This window comes from Tursiops truncatus, chromosome 13, assembly GCF_011762595.2.
Source record: "Tursiops truncatus isolate mTurTru1 chromosome 13, mTurTru1.mat.Y, whole genome shotgun sequence".
Lineage (NCBI taxonomy): Eukaryota > Metazoa > Chordata > Mammalia > Artiodactyla > Delphinidae > Tursiops > Tursiops truncatus.
The window spans coordinates 7894624-7917070 of record NC_047046.1 but is presented as its reverse complement, the minus strand read 5'-3'; the positions used below and the strand labels follow the sequence as shown (position 1 = coordinate 7917070).

General features: G+C 49.9%; 1 protein-coding gene across 25 annotated transcripts in view; it reads right to left on the bottom strand.

Annotated features, from left to right (window-relative positions):
• Positions 1-22447, bottom strand: part of KDM2B (lysine demethylase 2B) — a 122557-nt gene that overhangs the window by 59408 nt on the left and 40702 nt on the right. For 24 of the 25 annotated variants that reach the window (XM_073790043.1, XM_033836854.2, XM_033836859.2 and 21 more), the window contains 3 exons: positions 17478-17593; positions 11663-11789; positions 9067-9548 (listed from right to left, as the gene is read on the bottom strand). In XM_073790043.1, coding sequence (XP_073646144.1) covers positions 9067-9548; positions 11663-11789; positions 17478-17593 — 725 coding nt within the window. Of the gene's footprint in view, positions 1-9066; positions 9549-11662; positions 11790-12928; positions 13023-13180; positions 13486-17477; positions 17594-22447 lie in introns of those variants that run through there. The other variant, XM_073790053.1, reaches the window with a different exon arrangement.

Sequence of the window (22447 nt, the reverse complement as noted above, 5' to 3'; positions counted from 1 at the left end):
TTCAACCCCTGGTCGGGGAACTAAGAACCCACAAGCCTCATGGTGTGGCCAAGAAAAAAAAAAAAAGATTAAAAAAAAAAAAAGCTATGTTCAAGTCCTAATCCCTGGTACCTGTGAATGTGACCTTACTCCGGGGGGGGAAAAAAGGCTTTGCAGATATAATTAGTTAAGAATCTCGAGATGAAATAATCCTGGATTTAGGGTCCACCCTAAATCCAACGACTGGTGTCTTTATAAGAGAACGGAGAGGGAGATTCAAACAGACATAAGGAAGAAGGCCATGGGAAGACAGAGGCAGAGACTGGAGTGACACAGCCACAAGCTAAGGAACACCAGGAACCCCCAGCAGCTGGAAGAACAAGGGAGGATCCTCCCCAGAGCCTTCCAAGGGAGGACAGCCCTGCCAACACCTTGACTTCTGACTTCCGGCCTCTGGAACTGTTAGAGAATAAATTTCTGTTGTTTCAGTCCACCAAGTTTGTGGTCATTTGTTATGGCAGTCACGGGAAACTAACAGACCACACTTGCCATAGTGCATCATGATCAAAAGCTTATTAACGGGATTCCCCAGGTGGGCCAGTGGGTAAGACTCCGCACTCCCAATGCAGGGGGCCTGGGTTCGATCCCTGGTCAGGGAACTAGATCTCGCATGCATGCTGCAACTAAGGGTTCGCAAGCTGCAACTAAAGATCCCGCATGCCACAACTAAGACCTGGTGCAGCCAAAAGAAATAATAAAATAAATAAAAATTTTTTTTAAAAAAAAAAGCTTATTAGCTACATGATTTGGGCGAGTCACATCTCTCTGAGTCTCAGTTTCCCATCTAAGAAATGGAATAATAACAGTCCCCACCTTGCCAGCAACATAATACATGGAAGGTGTTTGGCATGTGGAAAATGCTCAACAAATGTCAGCCGATCCCTTTTGGCTTATGCCATATTTCCTGTTGGGATACACAGTCCCCATCCTCTGTTTGCAGAATTCATCCATTTAACAAGTTCTAAGCATAGGGAAAAAATTTTAAGTTTATTTAATTTTGAAGGGCAGTTTAAAAGCTGATTTAGCTATATAACTAGTGGGGATAAAAATGTGATTCAGGGACCCAGAAGTCAGTTTTAGGCTAAAAGGAACCCCAAGTGGCATGGATCAACCCACCCACTTTCCAAGTCTAGAGTTTGCACAGGTGTCTAGAACTCAGATCTCTGGCCCCTCACTGCTCTCCTTCGTTCTCCTGAGGTGGTACCAGCAGCAGACTCAGAATAACACGTACCTTGTTTGGCTCCTTAGGTAACAGGATTCACCCCTGTATCAACCCTCTATCCACTCACAGCCCAGCAAAAATACCAAACACAGGGCTCAATATTACATGCAGCCCCCAGTAGAAGAGCCTTGGTGAATTCTGGAGGCCTGACCCCCCTGGCCAGGCTGAATCTGGTTGCTCCCTGTTTTCTATGCTCTGGGTCATCCTCAGGGTGTGAGAAAGCCAGGCTGCAGCCCTCCCACTGGCTTCCCGCCTTTTGGCTCCTCTGAAGCAGGAGGGGTGTGAAGATTTTTAAAAAGCTGACAGTGCTGGAGGTCTGGGCTCTACGCCTCACTGTTTTGCAAAAGAGCAAGACCCAGAAAGGGCAACTTAGATAAGCAGGTGTGTTCTGGGGTCCAGACCTGATGATCCCAAGGGAGAAAAGCTGTACACACCTTCCTTTCACAGTCATGGGTTTCACAGACTCTCACACTTGACCCTAAATGGGCCTGTTCTCACTCCACGGTGTCTGAAATAATATCAGCTCTAGCTCACTGAGCACTTAAAGGCCCTGTGCTAAGGCTTTCTTTCTTTATCCACGTCCCCTCACTAATTCGATGAGGCATGATTCTTACTATCCCCATTTTACTGCATTCCCCCAGAGCAGTCAGCTGGTTAATGGATGGTACAGGGGAGTCAGCCTGGCTCCACAACCTTTAGTCTTAAAAGATAACACTTGTTTGGGTGATGTACTCTTAATTTAGCATTATTTTCTTTCCTATTTGGGTTTTAATGAAAGAACAATACAATTGATCTCTTTTTTAGTGGGTTTTGTGTTTTTTTTTAAGTAACATCTGAAAGCAGTGGTCCCTCACTGTCTCTTCCAGCCCCCTAATTCCATTCTGCCCCACAATTCTATGTGGCTCATAATTCTATGCAGTCCCATAATTCCATACAGCCCCATAATTCCATGCAGGCCCACAATTCCATGTGGCCTCACAATTCCATCAGTCCCATAATTCTGTGAGGCCCCATAATTCCATGCAATAAGAAAGGTGGCTGTCTATAGTGAGCTGGCATTTCCACCCCTGGCTGACACTCTGGCAGCCAGAAGAGCATGGAATGATAGGAAAGAGAGCCTGGCATTATCTTAATTAACAAGGACAGCTGCAGAATCACCTTGCAAATGTATATCTGACAAAGACCCTCCCACTTCCTATCTCGGTGGTCACTGCGCACTTAGGCCCAAGCCTTCACAACCTTGTAATGCATCTGGTTATTTTCAAGTCATGTACAAATGATTAGAGAAATGGCCTCATGCCCTCCTACCCTCCCATCAGGAGCCTCAGCTCTCTGGAGTTCTAGCTGAAAGTATAGACTCCTCTAGGAGGGACAGCATGCAGGGTAACTCCCATCTCACTAGGAATTACTTTGTCCACCGATTAATGATTGCCAATCCAAGAGATAAAAGGGGAAAAAAATGAACTGAATAGTAAGCCCCTCAAAATTCAAGTGCATCTAAAACCTCATAATGTGACCTTATTGGGAAATGGGTCATACTGGATTAGAGTGGGCCCTAATCCAGACATTATCCTTATGAGAAGAGAAGACACAAAGAAACACACAGACAACACAGAGTGCCAATGTAAAGACTGTGGCAGAGACTGGAGGGTTGTAGCTACAAGCCAAGGAGCTCCAAGGATTGCCAGCAACCAAGAAAAACTGGAAGAGACAAGGAAAGATCCTCCCCCAGAGCCTTCAGAGTGAGCATTGCCTTGATTTCAGACTTCCGACTTCCAGAACTGTGAGACAATAAACTTCTGTTGTTTTAAGCCAGTTTGTGGTACTTTGTTACAGCAGCTTTAGGAAACTAATACAGACGGTAATCGCTAACCTAAAACAGGGATGGGGGAAGCTGAAAGGTGGTGAAAGAGCATGGGAAGGGTGGGGAGCTGGTCAAAGCCAGTCTGACTCTCCTTTGCCCATTACCTAAGCATACCTAATTTTTCTCCAAGGACTTACTAGGAGAGCTAAGTGTTCATTACCTCATTGTCCCACAAAATAATTCAGTGACCTAGGTCCCTGTTATTATCCCCATTTTACAGTGAGAATACTCAGATTTCAATCAGTTATACACTTAAGAATGGCCAAGGAACCAACAGAATCTGATCCCTGAAAGGACAAAGCACGTTTAGTCTAATATCTTAGATTTACATACAGGTAAACAGAAAGGTGGTATGACTTGCCCAAGGCCACACAGCAAATAGCTAAGAACAGAAACTGAAATTGAATTCAAGCATCTCTCGTGTCCTGATTTCTTGTTTTTGCCATTACGCACAAGCCAGTATCCTGCACTCTCCACAGAATAATTGTCTTAAAAGAAGGGAGTCACTTAAGGCACCTTAATGCCAAATCCCAAAGGGTTTCACAAAGATGGGGAAGGAAATGGCTTTCTTAGATTTTTACAGGATGCTGGCATCTCCTTTCCTGTCAAAAAGCAAAAAAGTAGATGGTCATTTTGACTTGAATCTAAATCAAGACCCCCCCCACTCCCAGTCAAGTTTTCAAGGTCCGACTGAGCTCACTTGGTCTTGCTTAAACCATAGGGTCACTGAGGTATTCTCATTAGCATGGCTGCAAGGAAAAACTCAACTTTCAAAAGTCCTGCCCACAAAAAAGAGTAAACTAGACCTATAGAAACAGACACAAAAAAGCAAGCTTTAAGGGACAAAAGCAAGTATGAACTAATTAAAAACAAATTTATATATGTTTGTGTACATGGGAGTGAGGGGAAAGCTCCAGAAGTACATTCAGTAAGTGATTAACAAAGGTTATTTTCCAGGATGTGAGAATTGAGGAAGGGGACATTTTCTATCCTCTAGCCTATAATGTTTATTTATTTATTTTTTTTTTACACTGATCATTTAACAACATTGCACTTAAAACTCTTTTTTTTTCTTTTGGCCACATCACGCAGCTTGCAGGATCTCAGTTCCCCAACAGGGACTGAACGCAGGCCACAGCAGTGAAAGCCCTGAATCCTAACTACTGGACCACCAGGTAACTCCCTACACTTAAAACTCTTAAATAGATGAAATATCCAGAATCAGTAAATCCATAAAGACAGAAAGCAGACTGTGGGGGAGGGGGAAATGGAGACTGCTGATGGGTACAAGGTTCTGCCTCAGGTGATGAAAAAGTTCTGAACTAGATAGAGGTGGTGGTTGCACAGTATTGTGAATGTACTTAATACCACTAAACTGTACACTTTAAAATGGTTAAAATGGGGCTTCCCTGGTGGCGCAGTGGTTGAGAGTCCGCCTGCCGATGCAGGGGACACGGGTTCGTGCCCTGGTCCGGGAAGATCCCACATGCTGCGGAGCGGCTGGGCCTGTGAGCCATGGCGGCTGAGCCTGCGCGTCCGGAGCCTGTGCTCCGCAATGGGAGGGGCCACAACAGCGAGAGGCCCGTGTACCGCAAAAAAAAAAAAAAAAAAAAAAAAAAAAAAATGGTTAAAATGGTAAATGTTTCTTCCTTCAAGATTCTAAACTGGTGATCTGGTAATTATAATTAATTAACTAATGAATACGATAAATGTTGTATATAATTTACCGCAATTAAAAAACATAGGGATTTCCCTGGTGGTACAGTGGTTAAGAATCCGCCTGACAGGGGCTTCCCTGGTGGCGCAGTGGTTGAGAGTCCGCTTGCCGAGGCAGGAGACACGGGTTCATGCCCCGGTCCCCTGGGCACATGCCGCGGAGCGGCTGGGCCCGTGAGCCACGGCCGCTGAGCCTCTGCGTCCGGAGCCTGTGCTCCGCAACGGGAGAGGCCACAGCAGTGAGAGGCCCGCGTACCGCAAAACAAAACAAAAGAATCCGCCTGACAATGCAGGGGACACAGGTTCGAGCCCTGGTCCGGGAAGACCCCACATGCCGCAGAGCAACTAAGCCCGTGCACCACGACTACTGAGCCTGCGTTCTAGAGCCCGCGAGCCACAACTACTGAGCCCGCATGCCTAGAGCCCGTGCTCTGCAACAAAGAGAAGCCTCCACAATGAGACGCCCGCGCACCACAACGAAGAGTAGCCTCCGCTCACCAAAACTAGAGACAGCCCACGTAGCAATGAAGACACAACGCAACCAAAAATAAATAAATAATTTTTTTTAAAAAACCAAAACCATACATTACAAATGAAAGGAAAAAATAGGTTTCTGATGAAACCTAAAACCTAGCCATCTGGAGACTGACTTACTTTGGGGACTGTCTCTAATCCCAGGGGCTCTGGTTACCGTGAGCCACCATTAGCAGCAATCTCTCAGGTCCCAGAGAAAGAGAGAGAAGGAAAAAAGACATCATCTTTTTGCAACACAAGCCAAAGATCATAACTGATCAACCGTCAAGGGTGAACCACCACTGGTGAGAAACACAAATCACTCAACGGTAGTGGAGGCAGTGGGCATCGGCTAAGAATTCTGTCTTGGACCCACATTCCTGAGCTGACTTTTAGTTCTTAGCCAGTGTAAAAGAAACCCCAACATCTGAGAAGAGTGAACGAAGGGACCTAAGCGTGCAGCCAGGAGGAAGCTGCTCGCCTTCTGGGACAACACTCACTCTAGAGGCCAGTCTTGGGTTCAAAATCTCCTCTGGGTCTCCAGGGACTGGGAGGGACTGGGGCTAATGGCCTGGCCAGGGAGCAAGGAAGTAGCTCTATCTACCTACTCTGGAAAAGACGAGTTGTCCACTTCCCCCATACAGGCCACACAGCACTCAGAGGTGCTAGCAGAGGCTCCAATTTTCATGGGGCTCTAAGGAGACCTGTCCACCCAGCTTACAAGCTCTTTAGCCTGAAAAAGGCCCTCCTCAGACAAGGCTCAAGACCATAGATATCTCTGGAGACAGGTAAGTTCAATAAGTAAGCTAAATGGTTAGATTATACTAAAAAGAGATGTGTAAGCCAAATGGTAAGTAGACATTAGGGAGACAATAGGGAGTGGTGGGGACTGGGGTGTATGAGATCACCTGCTACTCACTTCCTGCTGCTTGTAGCCAGTCAGGAACATGAGCCAGGATAGCCAGGATATTTTATATAACTTTCTTGACTTTTCTTTAATTTATTCTCCTGATTTTTTAATGTTAGCAAGTAATTACAAAAATATGTTCAATACTATACAGGCCAAATGCAATGCCTAGAGGCTGGATTTGGCCCTGGGACTGCCAATTTACAACTTTAGTCCCAGGACCAAACAGATCTGTTGCTTGTTCTGTAAAGGAAGTCCAAACAGTCACCTTATTACCTTCCCCCTAAATTCAGAGTCACCTCTGAGAAGAGAGAAAATCACTTTCTCTATAGCGGCCAAAAAAGCAGTCTAGTGTGTGAGCGCATGGACTCCCCCATCGACCAGTATGTGTGGCCTTGGGCAAGTTACTTAACCTATCTGTACCTCAATTTTCTCATCTGTAAAATGGGGGTAACAAAAGTACCACAGAGGATTGCTAGGAGGTTTAAATGAGTTTATATATGAAAAAGATCTACAACAACAGACAGTAATTGAGATTCATTACCACATATTATCATGAGCTGCCACTGAACCCCATGGTGGCGGTTGGGGAGGATGCAGACTGGGATCCTTGAAATTTGTCTAAGCCCCTACCCTAGGCCTCCTTCACACCATCACGGGGCCTAGGCTGAATCCAGTCTCAGAGGTCGATCAGGTGGGTACAGGTGAGGGATACAAGGGTCTGAGTCCTATCCCTAGAAAGAAATCTGACCAACCAGGAACACTGCACATAAACATAACAAAGTAAAAAAGGCTCTTCACAAGCACAGAACAACATTTCCTCTTCAGATGAAAGTTTTTTTTTAACTCATTTACAACATTTTGGAAACTTAATGCTATTAGTGATTTTATTATTGATGAAAATAGCTTGCTTTCACTTTATAGGATCTTGGAAGAAAAAAGTAGCCACATGACAGAAGTCTAAGGTTTCCTTTAGGAAACCCAATATTTCCTTTAGGAAACCCAAAAACTCCATTCCACAAGATTAGAGGTTCTTATTCTGAGGTCCAGGAATAGGCTCAGGAGTCCAAGACCCCCTGATATTGCACACAAAATTTTGTGTGTATAAGCGTATTTTCACAAAACTCTCAAGAGAGGTCAGCAACCTCCAAAACAGTCAATGAAAAAGACCTATTTGAAAGTAAAGATTTGTTTTGTCGGGACATTGTTCTTGTACCTGGCAATTTCCCAGATTATAAGATTTTAATTTTGTGGTACCTATAGTGGGTACACCTGCTATATAAAGTAAGACATAACCTGGATTAAAGATCCTGTACACCAGTTCCCTCTGCTGGTGGTACCTGTTAAGCTACCTGATTGGGCCCCAGGTCTCCCCTCCACTAGACCCCAAGAGTTCAGTGCCTGATCACTGAACACCTCAAGGGCAGCAGAACAGTCTTAATATTTCTAGATTCCAGGGCCTGACACAATGTTTTCTAAACAAACAAATATACAAATGAACTAATTAAGTCCTCGGTTGAGTCTGCAGCCATTAAAGAAGAGACAAATTCAGTTTCCAACCACAACAGGCAGCTGGATTCCAATGTCTTGAGAATCAGACATTGGAGAAGGAAGCCCAAATGTCTCTGAGGCCTCACATCAAAAAGCCTTACCAATGCTGAGACAGGAGACAGTTAGTTTCAAGTAGTGATATCCACACAGGCACTCTGGAGGCTTCATCCCAGCCCTACTATCTACCTGCTCTGTCACCTCAGGCATGTCCCTTAACCTCCCTAAGTCTACTTCATCATTGGTTAAGTGCAGATGATATGGGTACCTACCACTTCCCTAGCACTGGTACCTGGCAGGTGCTAAGCTTTCAACAAATGTTATGATTACCACAAGACAAGGCCTCCCAATGTATTTTCTGTTTCTTAAATACATTGCACATTTGCATTCTGCCTAGAACATCCTTCCCCATCTGGAGGACTCCTACGCAGTCTCTAAGGCCCAACTCAAATCCTCACTGCATAACTGTCCCAGAGCCCTGGCCCCTGGTGTGGCCAGTAAGTGTCCCCTCACACCACTCCCATGCCCTGGGTACACACTGTGGCACTCAATTCCCTGTCTCCTAATTCCTTTTTTGTTTGTTTGTTTTTGGCCACACTGCACGGCTTGCAGGATCTTAGTTCTCAACCAGGAATTGAACCCGGGCCACAGCAGTGAAAGCACCAATTCCTAACCACTGGACCACCAAGGAATTCCCTCCTGATTTCTTTATCTGCCTGCTTCCCGTTCCCCCATGGCCAACACAGCTGGTGCTCAATGAGTTTGCTCAATAATTAGGCTCTACTTGGAGACCTCTGAATCCTGGGTGGCCAGGTGGCTCTTAACTGGCTACCTACAAGACGATCAGGATGTACAACCTGCTCACATGAAACAGAAGCATGCTCCGGGGGAAGCCAGCCCAGAGCAGCAAGTCTTCCTGACCAGGATGGAGGAGTCTGTCCCCAGGCCCAACAACAGCACCACCGGTGCACTGTCGGCAGTAACGCCTACTTCCCTTGAAGCCTCAGATTTTCAACAAGTCCTGAGAGAAAGTTCGTTGTCAACTGCAGAGCCAGCTTCCACCATGAGATCCCCCTGCAAGTTTCAACAGTGGCCTCTGCTGGGACACCCTAGATGGGCTTGCTTAGACCAAAGGCCCCTCTCCGCACATGGACGTACCCCCAGGACAGTCTGCACCAAGCCCCCCGGAGCTGAGCTGCCCTCAGGAACCTGCCCGGCCCTCCTCAGCTGCCCAGCCCGAGGTGACCCCCTGCCCACCTTCACACCCTCCAGGAGTGCCTGGGGGTCCTCGATGCCCTCAGGAACACACTTTTTGTTCTCCGGGAGGGATTCAAGTTTCTCCACCAGAGCTTTCAGGCCCTTCAGTTCAAACTCGGTGAGGTGGGTCCATTTGGCAGAGACCTCGGTGGCGGGAGAGCCGGTGGGCGTCTTGGGGTAGTCTATGGGCACCGTGGTGGACTTCACGCTGTCTTCTGACTCATTCGACAAAGTCCTTTTGAGGAACCGCATGGCAGGGGCTTTGGGCTTCTTCCCGGGGGCCTCGGGGTCCTCGGAGGGGGTGCTGCCGGGCGAGGCAGGGCCATCGGTGGGAGCTTTGGGCGTCTTATCTGCACCCTCCTCCTCTTCCTCCCCCTCCCCCTCCTTCTCCTCCTCCTGGGGCTGCTGCTCACAGGACTCCTCCTCCATCTCCAGCCAGGAATCAGATGAGAAGCCGTCTATGCTGGGCTTTCTTGGGGCATCTACAGGGTGGGAAGGGGGGGAGAATGTCACAAGAAAGACTGAGATGAACACCCCAAACTCCCTGTTGGAAGTAACCGGGACCCCCACGCACTACCCCTCCCCTTTACCCTGCAGATCAGCTCTTTTGACAATTCTAATGGCCTCTGCCTCCCTCAGGCTCTAGAAAGGCTAGGGTCAGTCAGAGCTCTGCTTTTCCCCAGCCGTGTGTACCCTGACAGGTTGCCTCACCTCTCTGAACACACCTGGCATTGTACCTTTCAGTGTGTAAAAATAAGGCAAAAAGAGCACATATTGTATGATTCCATTCATATGAAATGTCCAGAACAGGAGGAAATCTATAGAGAATGAAAGTAGATGAGGGGTTGCTTAGGGCCGAGGGCATGGGCGTGGGGTGAGAGGAGGAGGTGGCAGCTCAAGAGTACAGAGTTCCTTCTGGGACGATGAAAACGTTCTAAAAACCGTGCTGATGTTTGCACAGCCCTGGGAATAGACTAAAAACCACTGAATGGTACACATTAAATGGGTGAATTGTATGATATATAAACTATATCCCAAGAATGCTGTTTCAAAATATAGGCAAAGAATACTTCCCCTGAAGGCTTGTAGTGAAGATTAAATAAGGCATCACAGAGCACAGTTCCTGGCACACAACTAGCACTCAAAAAAAGTGAGGTGTCTCCCAAACGTCCCCCCTTCTCTTTGGCAGATGGACTGGAGAGGCAGGGGGAAACAGTGGCAAGAAAATTTAAGAAAAAAGTGGGCACCAATGACCCAAGCATTGCCTCAACATTTCCTCTCTAGCCTGGAATGAAATCGGGAACTTTCTTCTATGGCCCTAAATTTCCAAATGAGAGAAGTGACCCTCAGTTTCCTGGTCCTGGGGACTGCCACAAAATCAAGCCTCTGGTCCCCACGGGAACGTGTAGCTACTGCAACAACAGAGGTTGTCACACTACTTCACAGTCATTTCCCATCTCCTATCGGCTGGAAACTTCAGAAGAGCCAGCTGTAGGATTTTGGTATTTTTCAACGCCTGAATCATCTAACAGGAATGAAACTCACAAGAGAACCACCCCCACCCCACCCCACCCCCAGCCAACAGAACTGAATTTCCAGGAGGCACTCCCCAGTAAAGACCCCAGGAGAAACATTTCCCCATCACATGTCTGCCCTGAAACCCCTAAAGTCAGGAGGGGAGTCAAGGGAAGGAAGGAAGAGGCTTAGAGTGAGAAAAAAAAAAAAAAAGAATCTAAAACTCTTGGAGATTGCAGGAAAAATCGTGCAGACCCTAACGGAGGCAGACCAGTCACGTTTTTCTATCCCATGATGAGAAAGATGCAGTGAATGAGGCACCGTGACTCTAGCATCCAGGAAAACCCTTCGGCAGTAACAGCGCAGAGGCAGAGGGGAAGAAGCATGTTCTTCCTACAGATCGCTCTTCGGGGCTGTCACAGCTAGATGTAACTTTAGGGCGGGTGCCTGTGAGTCAAGACTCAAGGACTGAGCCATTTTGGGGGGGTGATGTCCCTTTAAGTAATGGCAGCAGGGCAGGGCGTTGCAGCTGTGGCTTATAAACGCTCTCTCCCTGCCTCTGTCAAAACCACCCACTGCTCTGCCAAGCTTGCATCCCCAGCCCTGGTCACCCCTCCCTCTGGCTTATAGCTGGCCTGGGTTTTGAGGGACTGGCTGCATCTCTTAGGCCTGCTTCTATATAGACAAAAACCTAACCCCCAACACAGGGAGAAAAAAGAATCAGCTGGTGTCCAGGGAGGGATTCAAAAAAAGAACCAGGATTCTTTGCTCTGTAGGGAGCCTGTCTCAGCAACCATGCCCAGGACTGGCCCCACCCCACATCTGCATAGTCAACTAGCAAGACCTGGGGGCCCCCAAGATGACTCTGTTGGGGTCACAATTTCCTTCTCTTCGACTCTGTATTCCAAGTGGGAAACTGACAAGGATGGCTTCCCCTCTCCTCCTCAAGGGTCTCTAGGAATCTGCTGACACTCAGGCTCAAAAGAATTCCCAGAACCCAGGACTCCCAAAGCCCCACTGAAAAGAATTATTCCTGCCCCAGCTGAGCCGTCAAGGCAGTCGGACTGCAAGACTCACTCACCAATAAGCATTGATTCTCTCTGGTATTCCTGAGTGAGGTAGGACCGCTGGGTCACACAGTACACGTATCTCTCCAAGACATACCAGCACATCTCATAGTAGAAGGGGTAACGGAATTTGGGCTGCACCTGAAAGCAAAGATCCAGGTGCACAGGTCAGTTTCTGGACGGCAGAGGGGAAAGGAGGGAGAGAACGGCACTGGGGTTGGGGGAGGGGAAAGTTCCTGGGGGTGGGAGTTATTTTCATAATCTTAGCAAGAGCACAAATGATGGGAAGGAAAAATGGGGGGTGGGCTGGAGGGAAGTGCTGGAAGGGGCAAGATACCAGCATGCACAAATGAGGAGGAAGAGCGGGTGAAGAGGCCTATGTAAGAGCATCATTTCAAAGGTCCCTGAGCTTTGCACAGGGAAAGCTGTACGGGGTCCACTTTGTGCTTCTGTGAGATGCAGAGAAAAAGAGTTGTCCCCTGACCTGCTGACAGAGGGTGCGGTACCTGCGGATGCGAGCCCCTGCCTGATTCTAGCTACAACAGGTACAGGCTCCTTGCTGGTTCTCCAAAATTCTTGCATTGACTCTACTACCCCTCCCTCCCACCTTGAAAAACAGAAATCAAACCCCAAACCTTACCCATTTGCAGAGACAGGCAGTCAAGCATATCCAGTACCCAAAGAGGGAGGCCACAGGAGGCGGACCAATGAGGATGGAGGGGGCGTGGCCTCTCCTACCACAGGGGTGGGGCCTCAGAGGGGTCCACCTCCTGCTCCTCCCCCACAACACCTGGCACTTCCAGCCTGTATCTCCACAGATGACTCCCTCTGACACAAGTTCCTGGTGTGACTCTGGACCATCCTAACACTGGGGAACACAACCCCGGGTCTGGAGCAGCAGTCCAGCTGGAGATCCCCTTCTGGCTGTTTCTTACAGGGGAGGAGGTATAGGTGCAGAGAGCTTTGTGCATCAGAGCTGTGAAAAGGCCCAGCCCCAGGGGGATTCTGATGGGTGGCAGCATGGGGTCTACACCGATGAGATGGCAGCAAGACATGGGGAGGAAGAAATACCACTGATGGCCCTGGCACAGGAACAGCCTTTCAGAAACTACATCCCAAGCAGGCACGGGTGGTGGGAGGTGGTCCCTGTCTCCCATGTCTGGGCCCTCTTCTGCGAGGCCACACATGGATCCCACATGTCCACACTCACTCCTGGACCCTCTCACCAAGGGTGGGTCTGCCTTGAGGGACCTGTGCAGGAGCCAGATACCCCTCCTCACCTCTCCTGTCCTCCAGGAACTCAGGGAGTTGGATGTCAAGGAAGCACACTCTCCCACCTTGCTTTGCTCACAACCAACAGGTGACATTCTACATCTGGGAGGAAGGCGAATTGAATACAAGCTCACCGAGGTGCTCCATCTGCCCTAAAATACTATTTTCCTGTGTCTCTCAGTGCCCACCTGGAAAAGACCCCCACCCTGCCCTCTGAGAGTCTCAGCTCCAGTTCCCCATCCACCCCAGGCCCCACTGACTCAGTTTCCAGCTGCGAGGCCTTTTTCCCACATTGGGGGCGCCTCGCGTCTCCCATCTGCGTCCCGGGTCCATTTGACCTCCCTGCCTCTGGTGGATGGTGCGCTTTGGAATGAGATCCTGGCCGCCACATGCTTTTGAGCTCCTCGGGGGGATGCATGGAGTTGGGAACATCATCGAGCGGTTTCCTTGGCTCCAGCTACTTTCCCGAGAACCCCAGTTTTATCGCTGGGAGAGTATTCATCTTTTTCCAGTCATTGAATCAGGGTCCTCCAGAGTTTGAAAAGGAGAAAAAGGCTCTTTGGCCTGAGGCAGACCCTGTCCTCCTGTGAAGAGAGTTTGGGGAGGGGGCAGTTCTCAGCCCCACCCCCACTCCAGAACAAGGGCCAAGCAATTTTGAAACAAATCATCAAAACCTACAGAGCAGGCTGAGGACAGGCAGGCCTGCCTCTTCTCAGACCCTCACTCACATCTCCCGACTTGATTGGTAAAACACTCAAGTTACTTTTGACTTTTCAAATTTGGGAAACCGTCTGAGCCAATCTGCCCTGATGGGCACCATGGCGCCTGAGAATCTTTCTAGGTTAGGAAAAAAAAAAATTTTTTTTTTTTTGGCTGTAGTTCAGGAGAGGAAGATAAGTCTCCCCTCATTGTTGCTGAACCCAAGGGAAACCAGCTGGGTGAAAACAAATGCTGATGAAGGAATTCAAATTCTTTTTCGTTTTATTTTTTTGAATTTTTTTTTTTTTCCAAGAGAGCACCACAGGGAACAAAACTTGCAAAGAATTGACTTACAAACAGGTTGTCGCCTTCCACCCTTCGCCTTCAAAAGGTTTCAGCCACATGCCTGGGAACATTAAACACACGATTGCTCAACATTATTTGTTGACAGCTTCAGAGCCTCATCAAATTGAGTTGTTCACCGAAAGGCAAGGCAGTCAGAAAGCAGGCCATGCTCCCAGCCTGGGGGTGGGTAATCAATCTATCAGTGGGTCTCAAGGGGTCAGTTTGAGTTCCCCAAGGTTCATTGGAGTGGCACCTGGCCTAAGCCCTTCCTCTTGGAGCTGAGTGACCTTAGGAGATCAGAACCAAAGATGTTTTGGTGCATCTACAACTCCCAGGTCTCAAGGACTTGAAAAACTAAAATATCAGGGTGGGTGGGAAGTGTCTTAAAATTTGTTTTTCTCCTGGAAAAAAAAAAAAAAAAGTCAATGGAAGAAAAAAAAATCCAATGGTAGGGGAAAGGTGAGAGGAAGGGTAAATTATTTGCAATTTCCAAATAGATTCACTGGCTGAGAGGGAATAGGGCATGTTGGCATTACCTTTCCTGAGAAGGCTGCTTTCACTAGAGCCATTAGGGAAAAAAAAAAAAAAAGATAAATATAAGAGAGATGGCAGTTTAATGATCAATTGGACCATTCCTATCCCTTATCAAGCTAACTGGAGTTAAAAATAGGTAGTGAGAGTTGTCGAGATGTTATCTTCAAATAATAAACATGCAACACAACCATTCTCTGGTGTAGCTCTTCACCCCTCTGCTTATCTTTAGAATGAGAGGGGAAAGATTTAATCTACAAAAGGGGGTCAGGAAATGAAAAACCCCCCAGTCCCAGAATGCCTGCACCTGTGCGTGCTTGCCTTATGGACAGCAGGGTAAAGTCACCTATCATGCAGCCCAGAAAAATTCAAATCATGAGAGCAAGACATGCTTCCTACACATAGGAGAACACTGGGGTTCCCCTGGTCTCTATGGGGAGGTCCCCCACCTTGGGCCACAAAAGCAAATTATCTTTCTAAAACAAACCCACACCATGGGGCTTAGAGACTGACAGTTTCCTCTGTCCCACCCTCAGCATTTGGTTTCCAAGCAAAGCCATGTTTTAGGACTCTTGAAAAGCTATTTTTAAATGGCCATAACCTTCTTAAGAAAGCTCGCAGGGATATAAAGAATTAAGTTGTAGCGAGCTGACACGGAGCCCTGGCATTTTATCTGGCTTCCAGTGCTCTCTCTTCCCAGCATCTTTTGTCTGCCTTGGCTCCTAAGACATAAACAATTGGGCCTTGTAGCCAAGCCCTCTCCAAAGACCAGAAATCAAAGCAGATTAAACAGCCTGCCGCTGGTTCCCGCCCAGCCTGCCTGCCCGCCTGCCCCCGGCCCGTCCACCTGCTTCAGGAAACCAGATGGGGTGCCCACTGAGACAACAGGGACAGTGGGCCTTGGGGGAGGGGGAGCTGCCACACTCATCTCCACGTGGGTGTGATATTCCATGGCAGCTCAGCATGGTGCTCGGGGTTCTACTCCATTACCCTCCCTCCCACCTCCCACAGACAGGGGAGGGGATCCGGGCTCCTAACGGAATGATGGGGCCCAAATCCACTGAGATGTATGATCCAGATTCCCTGGGGGAGGGGGACGGCTGCCAAGTGAGTTGCTGAAGCCTTTAGAAATCCCAGCCTGACTCTGGCTTTCAGGAATTGCCTGGAAAGTTGTGGGCTTGACTTTTTTCTCCTTTTCTATCCCACACCTACTTGTCTGCTCACACACAAACTGGCCCATTCTTCAGGGCTGGCCAAAGAACAGTTGGCCAGAGTCCCAGACAACACTTGACCCAGATGATAAGATGACCACTCATACCCAAATGGTGCCTTTCTCTAGAACGCCACAGGGCAGCATCCCCCAGACCAGGGCAGGGATTGGCCTCCCCACCAGACAGGGAAAGGGATGGTAGGCAGGCAACAGAAAAGAGAGGCACAAAAATCCACAAAGCAAGACCCAGTCTCCGCGGATCTGGGCATCCCAGCAGCAAACTAGCCTATCTGAAGAATGTGCATTTGACCTTGTTAACACACCTACCTGCCCACTGAATATGGTTCAAAGTGGTCCCCAGGAAACTCTTGGAAGAGGTCCCTCAACACTGGGGCTATTAAAAAGGTCAGATGCATACACACTGGCTAAGACTTTGACTCATGTATGTGATTCCATGCAGACCAAGGCCTGGAAACAAGACCAAGAAAGGCATGAACCCTGGGCACAGAGCATCTGCTTCTATGAGATGTTTCCTTAGGGTCCGGGCATGACAACCCTCTCTGGGAAAAAAGTCAACTCCAAGGCAAAGCCCAAGAAGACCAGGTGTGGTCTATCCATACAATGGAATATGATTAAGCCATAAAAAGGAACAAAGCACTGACAAATACCACAACGTAGATGAACTTGAAGACACGATGTTAAGTGAAAGAAGCCAGACCAAAAGGACATTTTATATGATTCCATTTACATAAAATATCCAGAACAGGCAAATCCACAGAGACAGAAAGCAGACCAGTGACTGCCAGAGGCTGGGGAGGGGGGAATGGGGAGCGACTGCTACTGAGTATGGGGTTTCTTTTTGGGGTGATGAGAATGTCTTAGAATTAGAAATGATGGCTGCACAACACCGTGAATGTGCTCAATGCCACTGAATTGTGCACTTTGTGTATGTGGATTATATCTCAATAAAAAAAAAGAAAGAGAAGAAATATTTGAAGAACTATAAGAGAAAAGAAGAAGTAGGCCCTGTTTTCGCCAGTTTCCCACTCTCAGACCTGTCTCAAATGCCTGGGGACGCTGGGTCAAGTTCCAGCAAGGAAGAGCCAGTGCTTTTCAGAGGAACCTCATGGAACGGAACAGAGCACGGCAGAGGGCCCATTGTCAGGTATCTGAGCCTTGGCCCCTGCTCCTAGGGCATGGGGCTGGGGGTGGGATGCAGTGTCTGAGAAACCATCAAGGAGAAAAGGAGACCGCCCCCCTGCCAGCCACAAGCAGACATTGAGGCAGAACTCAGATAGTCCCTGGGGGACTCACAGACACTGGCTCCCTCGGGGTCCTACATCACATTTGGGGCCCCCACATGGTCAAGACCTGATCTACCTTCCAAGGTCCAGCCCCCGCCCCCCGCTCCAAACCACCACCACAACAACCATGAAATCCCCCCACTCCCTCACATCCCTTCATACACGTGGGAAGAAGGAAGAGGCACAGTTCCTGACATCTCACGGTGCTTTCTCAAGAGATACTTCCTCTTCAACAGGGGGTTTCGGCTGTCACCAGCCTGGAGGTGAACAGAAACTCCCGGGGCTCTGGGTGGGGCTCTTGCGGGCACCCCCTGCCCTGCAGAACCAGGACCAAGACCCAGCTTGAGGCAGGGAGCAGGAGGGACAAGGGACCAGGAAGGACTTCGGAATGACCGTCCCATGCGCCCCAAGCACCAGGCAGAGCTCGGGGGCCGGTGTGGCCACGAGAAGAAAAGGAAGCCGCCTCACCCGCGTTCTGTCCTCGATCTCGTAGATCCGCAGCTGCATGGGCACGTTGAAGCTGTGCAGGATGTTTCCGCCGAACACCAGAGAGTCTACGGGGGTGTAGACTGCATGGATCCAGCCTGGGGTGGGGAGGGCACAGAGAGGGTCAGCCACTGGCCCTTTGGGGGCCCCCATTATGCCCACATGCAGGAGGGCGCAGGAGGCCCAGGTGAGCACCCAGGGCCAGAGGGAGGATGCTCGGGCTGCCTGACGCAGAGGGCTGAGGTCCTGGCTGGCCTAGAGGACCCAGACCCGCAGCCCCACTGACTGCTGCTGGCAGTGACCCCTGGCTAGCTCAAGTCGGTCCTGGGCAGCTGCAGACCAACCCCCTTGTCCTGAAGACCTTGGTGATGAAGTGTTACAATGGACCTGGCTGCAGCAGCCAACAGAGAGGCAGGCCCTGTCCCTCTCCCCTGCAGGCCAGGGAGCTGAAAACCCCTCACTCAGGCTACTCATGTGTCCTTAAGCCTTTTCCTCATCATCCCAGCGACCGTCCATCTCAGGAGGTGTCAAGGATTGCTCGGGGCCACAACTAAGGGTCGTGACATCCCGCCAGAACCCAGATGCCTCCTCTGCCCGAAGCCACCCCCTGCCATCAAAATCCTCCAAGGCCCACTTCGAGGCGGTCTCCTCTGCCACATGACACCTGCAGAAGCTCTGCTCCTGCTCTGCCCCAAGTCTCTCTCCTGCTGACTGCAGCTTATTAGCACCTTGGAGCACGGCTTTTTCACCTCCCTGAGCTCCTGGCCCGAAGGCTGGCACTGCAATCATGAGAAGGATAACCGAGGACTACCTCTGTGCCAGGCACTAGTCTGACGGCTTTACAGGGCTGCTCTCATTTAATCTTCACAAGATCCCTCCAAGGTACACGCGACATTCACCCCCAAATTACGGACGAGAAGGCTGAGCCACAGAAAAGTGAAGTCACTTGTAAGGACTGGGACCCAGGGAGTTGGCCTCCGCTTGGTCCATGAAGGCTAGAGACAAAGCAAGCCGCCTAATTCCTTCAATGATGGATTGAACGTGTGTGTCCAGTGCTCAACAGTCCTCCGTGCAGCTCCTGGCTACCATACTGGACAGTGCAGAGCGAGGGGAGGGGTGGCATTATAACCCACTCCCATTTACAGATGCTGAAACCGAGGCTCCGAGAAGGAAGTCACTTGCTGAATGATGTCGCAGCAGGTGAGTGACAGCGGCTCCATTTTTAACTGCCACGCTGCACTGCCGCTACATCACAGGCTTATTAGCACAGGCCTGGGAGTCCCGGGAGACAGGCCTGCGAACACGGAGGGGAGGCAAAAAGGGAACCAAGAAAGACAGAAGCGAAGACAAGGACAGGCAGAGGCCAAGGGACTCACGGTGAAAGACAGAGGGTCAGCAGAGGGGAAAGGGGACAGACAGGGGCAACCTGAGATCCCAAGCCTTCTCCACAACCCTGAGGCTAATTCATTCGCTTGGAGGCAAAGTATAGAGGCCTCCCCGCCCACGCCGAGCGGGAGCAGTTACAGCCTCTTTCCTCGGTGAGCCGAACACGCCAGCCCTGAGTCACGGGCAGCCACGGGTGGCCACGGCTGCCGGGAGCCGGGCTGCCACCTGGGAAGAGAGCTCGGAGGCTGCGAGGCCACTGCTGGCATCTGTGTCAACACTCTGGGCGGCGGGCCCTCCCCTGCTGGGGACGATCGGTGGGACAGAGCTGGTGGTGCTCAGGGGAGGGCAGGGGCAACCCGCCAGCCAGGAGCACAGGAGCGAAGGCTTTATGTAACCTGCTTCTGCGGTTACCCGCCCACAGCTCTGGCCGCTGCTCTGCCCGCCAGGCGTGCCCTTGCGGAGCTACCTGGGCTCCTTCCCCACCACCTCCCTGCCCCCCGCCCCGCCCCGTGCAGCAGTGCGGCTGCGCCTCTAAAGTCCCGGTTTCCCGGTTTCCGGGACTTCCCTGGCGATCCAGTGGTTAAGACTCCGCGCCTCCACTGCAGGCGGCACAAGTTCTATCCCTGGTCCAGGAACCAAGATCCTGCAGGCCCCGCAGCGAGGCCAAAAAAAAAAACAAGTCCCGTTTTCCACATCTGCTTCAGCCTCTCCGCCTCAGCTGTGTACCAGCTGATATTCTCAACTGTACATTTTTTTGTTTCTACCAAGCGGAGCCACACTGTCTATTACTATTGTTGTTACCACCATCAGCATTATTCAAGCAACATTTCCTAAGACTGGGACCTAGGACAGCCGGGTTTCAAGCACATGCTCATGGTGGGGTGAAGCCTGAATGGGACAAAGGTTCCTGGGTCCCTTTCCTACGCTCCTCGCATGCCCACCTAATACCTATGAACGCCCACGTCCGGGGGCCCGGGTTGGAGACTGTCCCCAGTGCTGACTCACCACGTGGCCTGGGGCACCTGCCTGTCCCCTCTCCTGGCCTCCACGTGCCCGTGTGAAATGAAGAAGACCACTGCTTCCCTTGTACGAACTCAAACCATGGAAGCAACTGCCGCTGATATTCGTGGTAGTCCCGTCCATCACAAGGGCTTTGGAAAGAACGGCACCCTCGTGAATCTGCATTCATCAGCCCCGGACTCTCCCTTCTGGAAACGCAGACTCACTTGACTTACATCTATTCCCCTGATGTGAGAGGTGCTGTTGCAAGGAGAGGGGCAGGGAATCTGTACTGACATTCCAGGGGTTCTAGAAGCTTCTCTCCACTCTCCTCTCCTCCCCAGGCCAGTGCCTCGCAGGTAGGTCAGGCAGCCTGGCCTGGATTAGAGTCACTGCCCAGCCCCTGCCCCCAGCCCTCCTCACATCCGCTCCGTTACTTACTTAAACGCTTGCTTCTAGGACTTCCCTAGTGGTGCAGTGGTTAAGACTCAGCGCTTCCACCGCAGGGGGCGCTGGTTCCATTCCTGGTGGGGGAACTAAGATCCCATATGCAGTGCAGTGCGGCCAAAAAATTTTAAAAATTAAAAAAAATAAAAAGATTTTTTTAAAAAAAAGTTTTTTAAATAAACAATTGCCTCCGGAAGAACCAGGGAGTGGAAATAAAGCATTCAGAAGCCCCATCTGAATCCACCCTCCCAATACTCGTTCATTGCATCCCAGGAAGCACGAGAGAGCAAGTTTTCCCAGACTGGTGACTGCACCGAGGATGCTGGCATCTGCCTCCTGCTTCCAGGCCAGAGTCTCCAACAACATGAAGGCGACAACAAAGGCTATCAGGCCACGCGACAAGGGACAGATCCAGCCACAAAAGGAAATCAGGCGACCCACAAAACCAACTGACAGGTATTCTCTGGGACATGAAGGGACGAGAAGGCCGCGGGGGCACATGGTGTCTGACCCACGCCCAAACGCTCAGGGTTCGGAATGAAAAGGCCCCTGACCCACATTTGTGTGGCTGCTGCAGGGATAAACCCAAAGGTCCCAGAACTCAGGGGTGCCTCACAGAGGCCCACAGCCCTCAGGAGCATCCATGAACTCCCTGTGCTGGCCCAGGCCCGGGGCTGGGCACTGTGGCTGCCAGGATGAAGCCAGGATGGCCTCTCCTCTCTGGGACCTCATAGCTGGTACCAGGGGCCCAAACTGCCAGGCCACAGGCTGCATCAGACCCAGGGGCATGTACAGTTTGACCCACCTGTGTTATCAAAATGGGGAAATTTCGGGCTTCCCTGGTGGCGCAGTGGTTAAGAATCTGCCTGCCAATGCAGGGGACACGGGTTCAAGCCCTGGTCCGAGAAGATCCCACATGCCGCGGGGCAACTAAGCCTGTGCACCACAACTACTGAGCCAGCGAGCCACAACTACTGATCCCATGTGCTGCAACTACTGAACCCCATGTGCCTAGAGCCCATGCTCTGCAACAAGAGAAGCCACCGCAATGAGAAGCCCGTGCACCGCAACAAACTGTAGCCCCTGCTCGCCGCAACTAGAGAAAGCCTGCGCACAGCAACAAAGACCCAATGTGGCCAAAAACAAAAACAAAACAATAAATAAAGTTTAAAAAAAAAATGGGGAAATTTCACAAGGCTATCTGAAGTGCTTTCCTCTCCAGAAAAATGAGAAGCTGGGCCCACCAGGCCCTCCAGCCCTAACTGGCTGGAGCCGAGCAGCAATTCCCCAGTTTCCCAGAGCACCTCCACCTCAGCCTGCTTCACTGCCAGCCCGTCTCTGCTCTGTACCCATTTCACAGATAGATCATCTCAGGTCCAAGAGATCAGGTCCTATTTATACTGTTAAATAGCTAGGAGTTACTGTTTCTCAGACTTGCCCAAGGCCTGAAGAACCACCACCTCTGAAGCATAGCTAGCACCCAACCCCTTCACCCTCAGACAAAAGAAGAAAAAGATAAACCAAGTCTCACAAAGATACTGTGACACTTAAAATCTTCCTAACCCAATGGCATCCACGAGCTTTCACAGAGCTGATGGGGAAGCTTGAGGCCAGCGTGAGGTAGGGCACATCTAAGGTCACACTGTGGAGGTGAAAACCCAGATCAGAGGTGGGAAATACCAGAATTAGATTCTCCACTTTCCACACCCAAAAGCTCATGTGCAGTGGCGGGATTCCCCAAGGCTCTCTCCCCAAAGCCACATCCCAGCTACCACAAATCTCAGATGTGTGTCTGGTTCAGAGGGTGTGAGGACCCAAGATGCTCAGCTAGTTCAGTGACTCCAAAACTCTGGTCCTTTATTTTTCACTGGTTGACAACAAAATAAGAAAAATGAAGATGGCATAGATTCTCATAAACTCAAACCCATCAAATTTCAAGTAGTGACTGTCCTTTATTCTGGAATTATGTACTCCCATCTTTTTTAGTGTCAGGAATAGTCCTCCTTTCATGAAACATCAGCAAAAGTAGCTGACAGGTTGTTTTTTTAAATTAGTGCCCATATTTAGCAAAACTACAAGATAATAACATTGATATCAGTTCCCACCTTTTTTTTTTAACT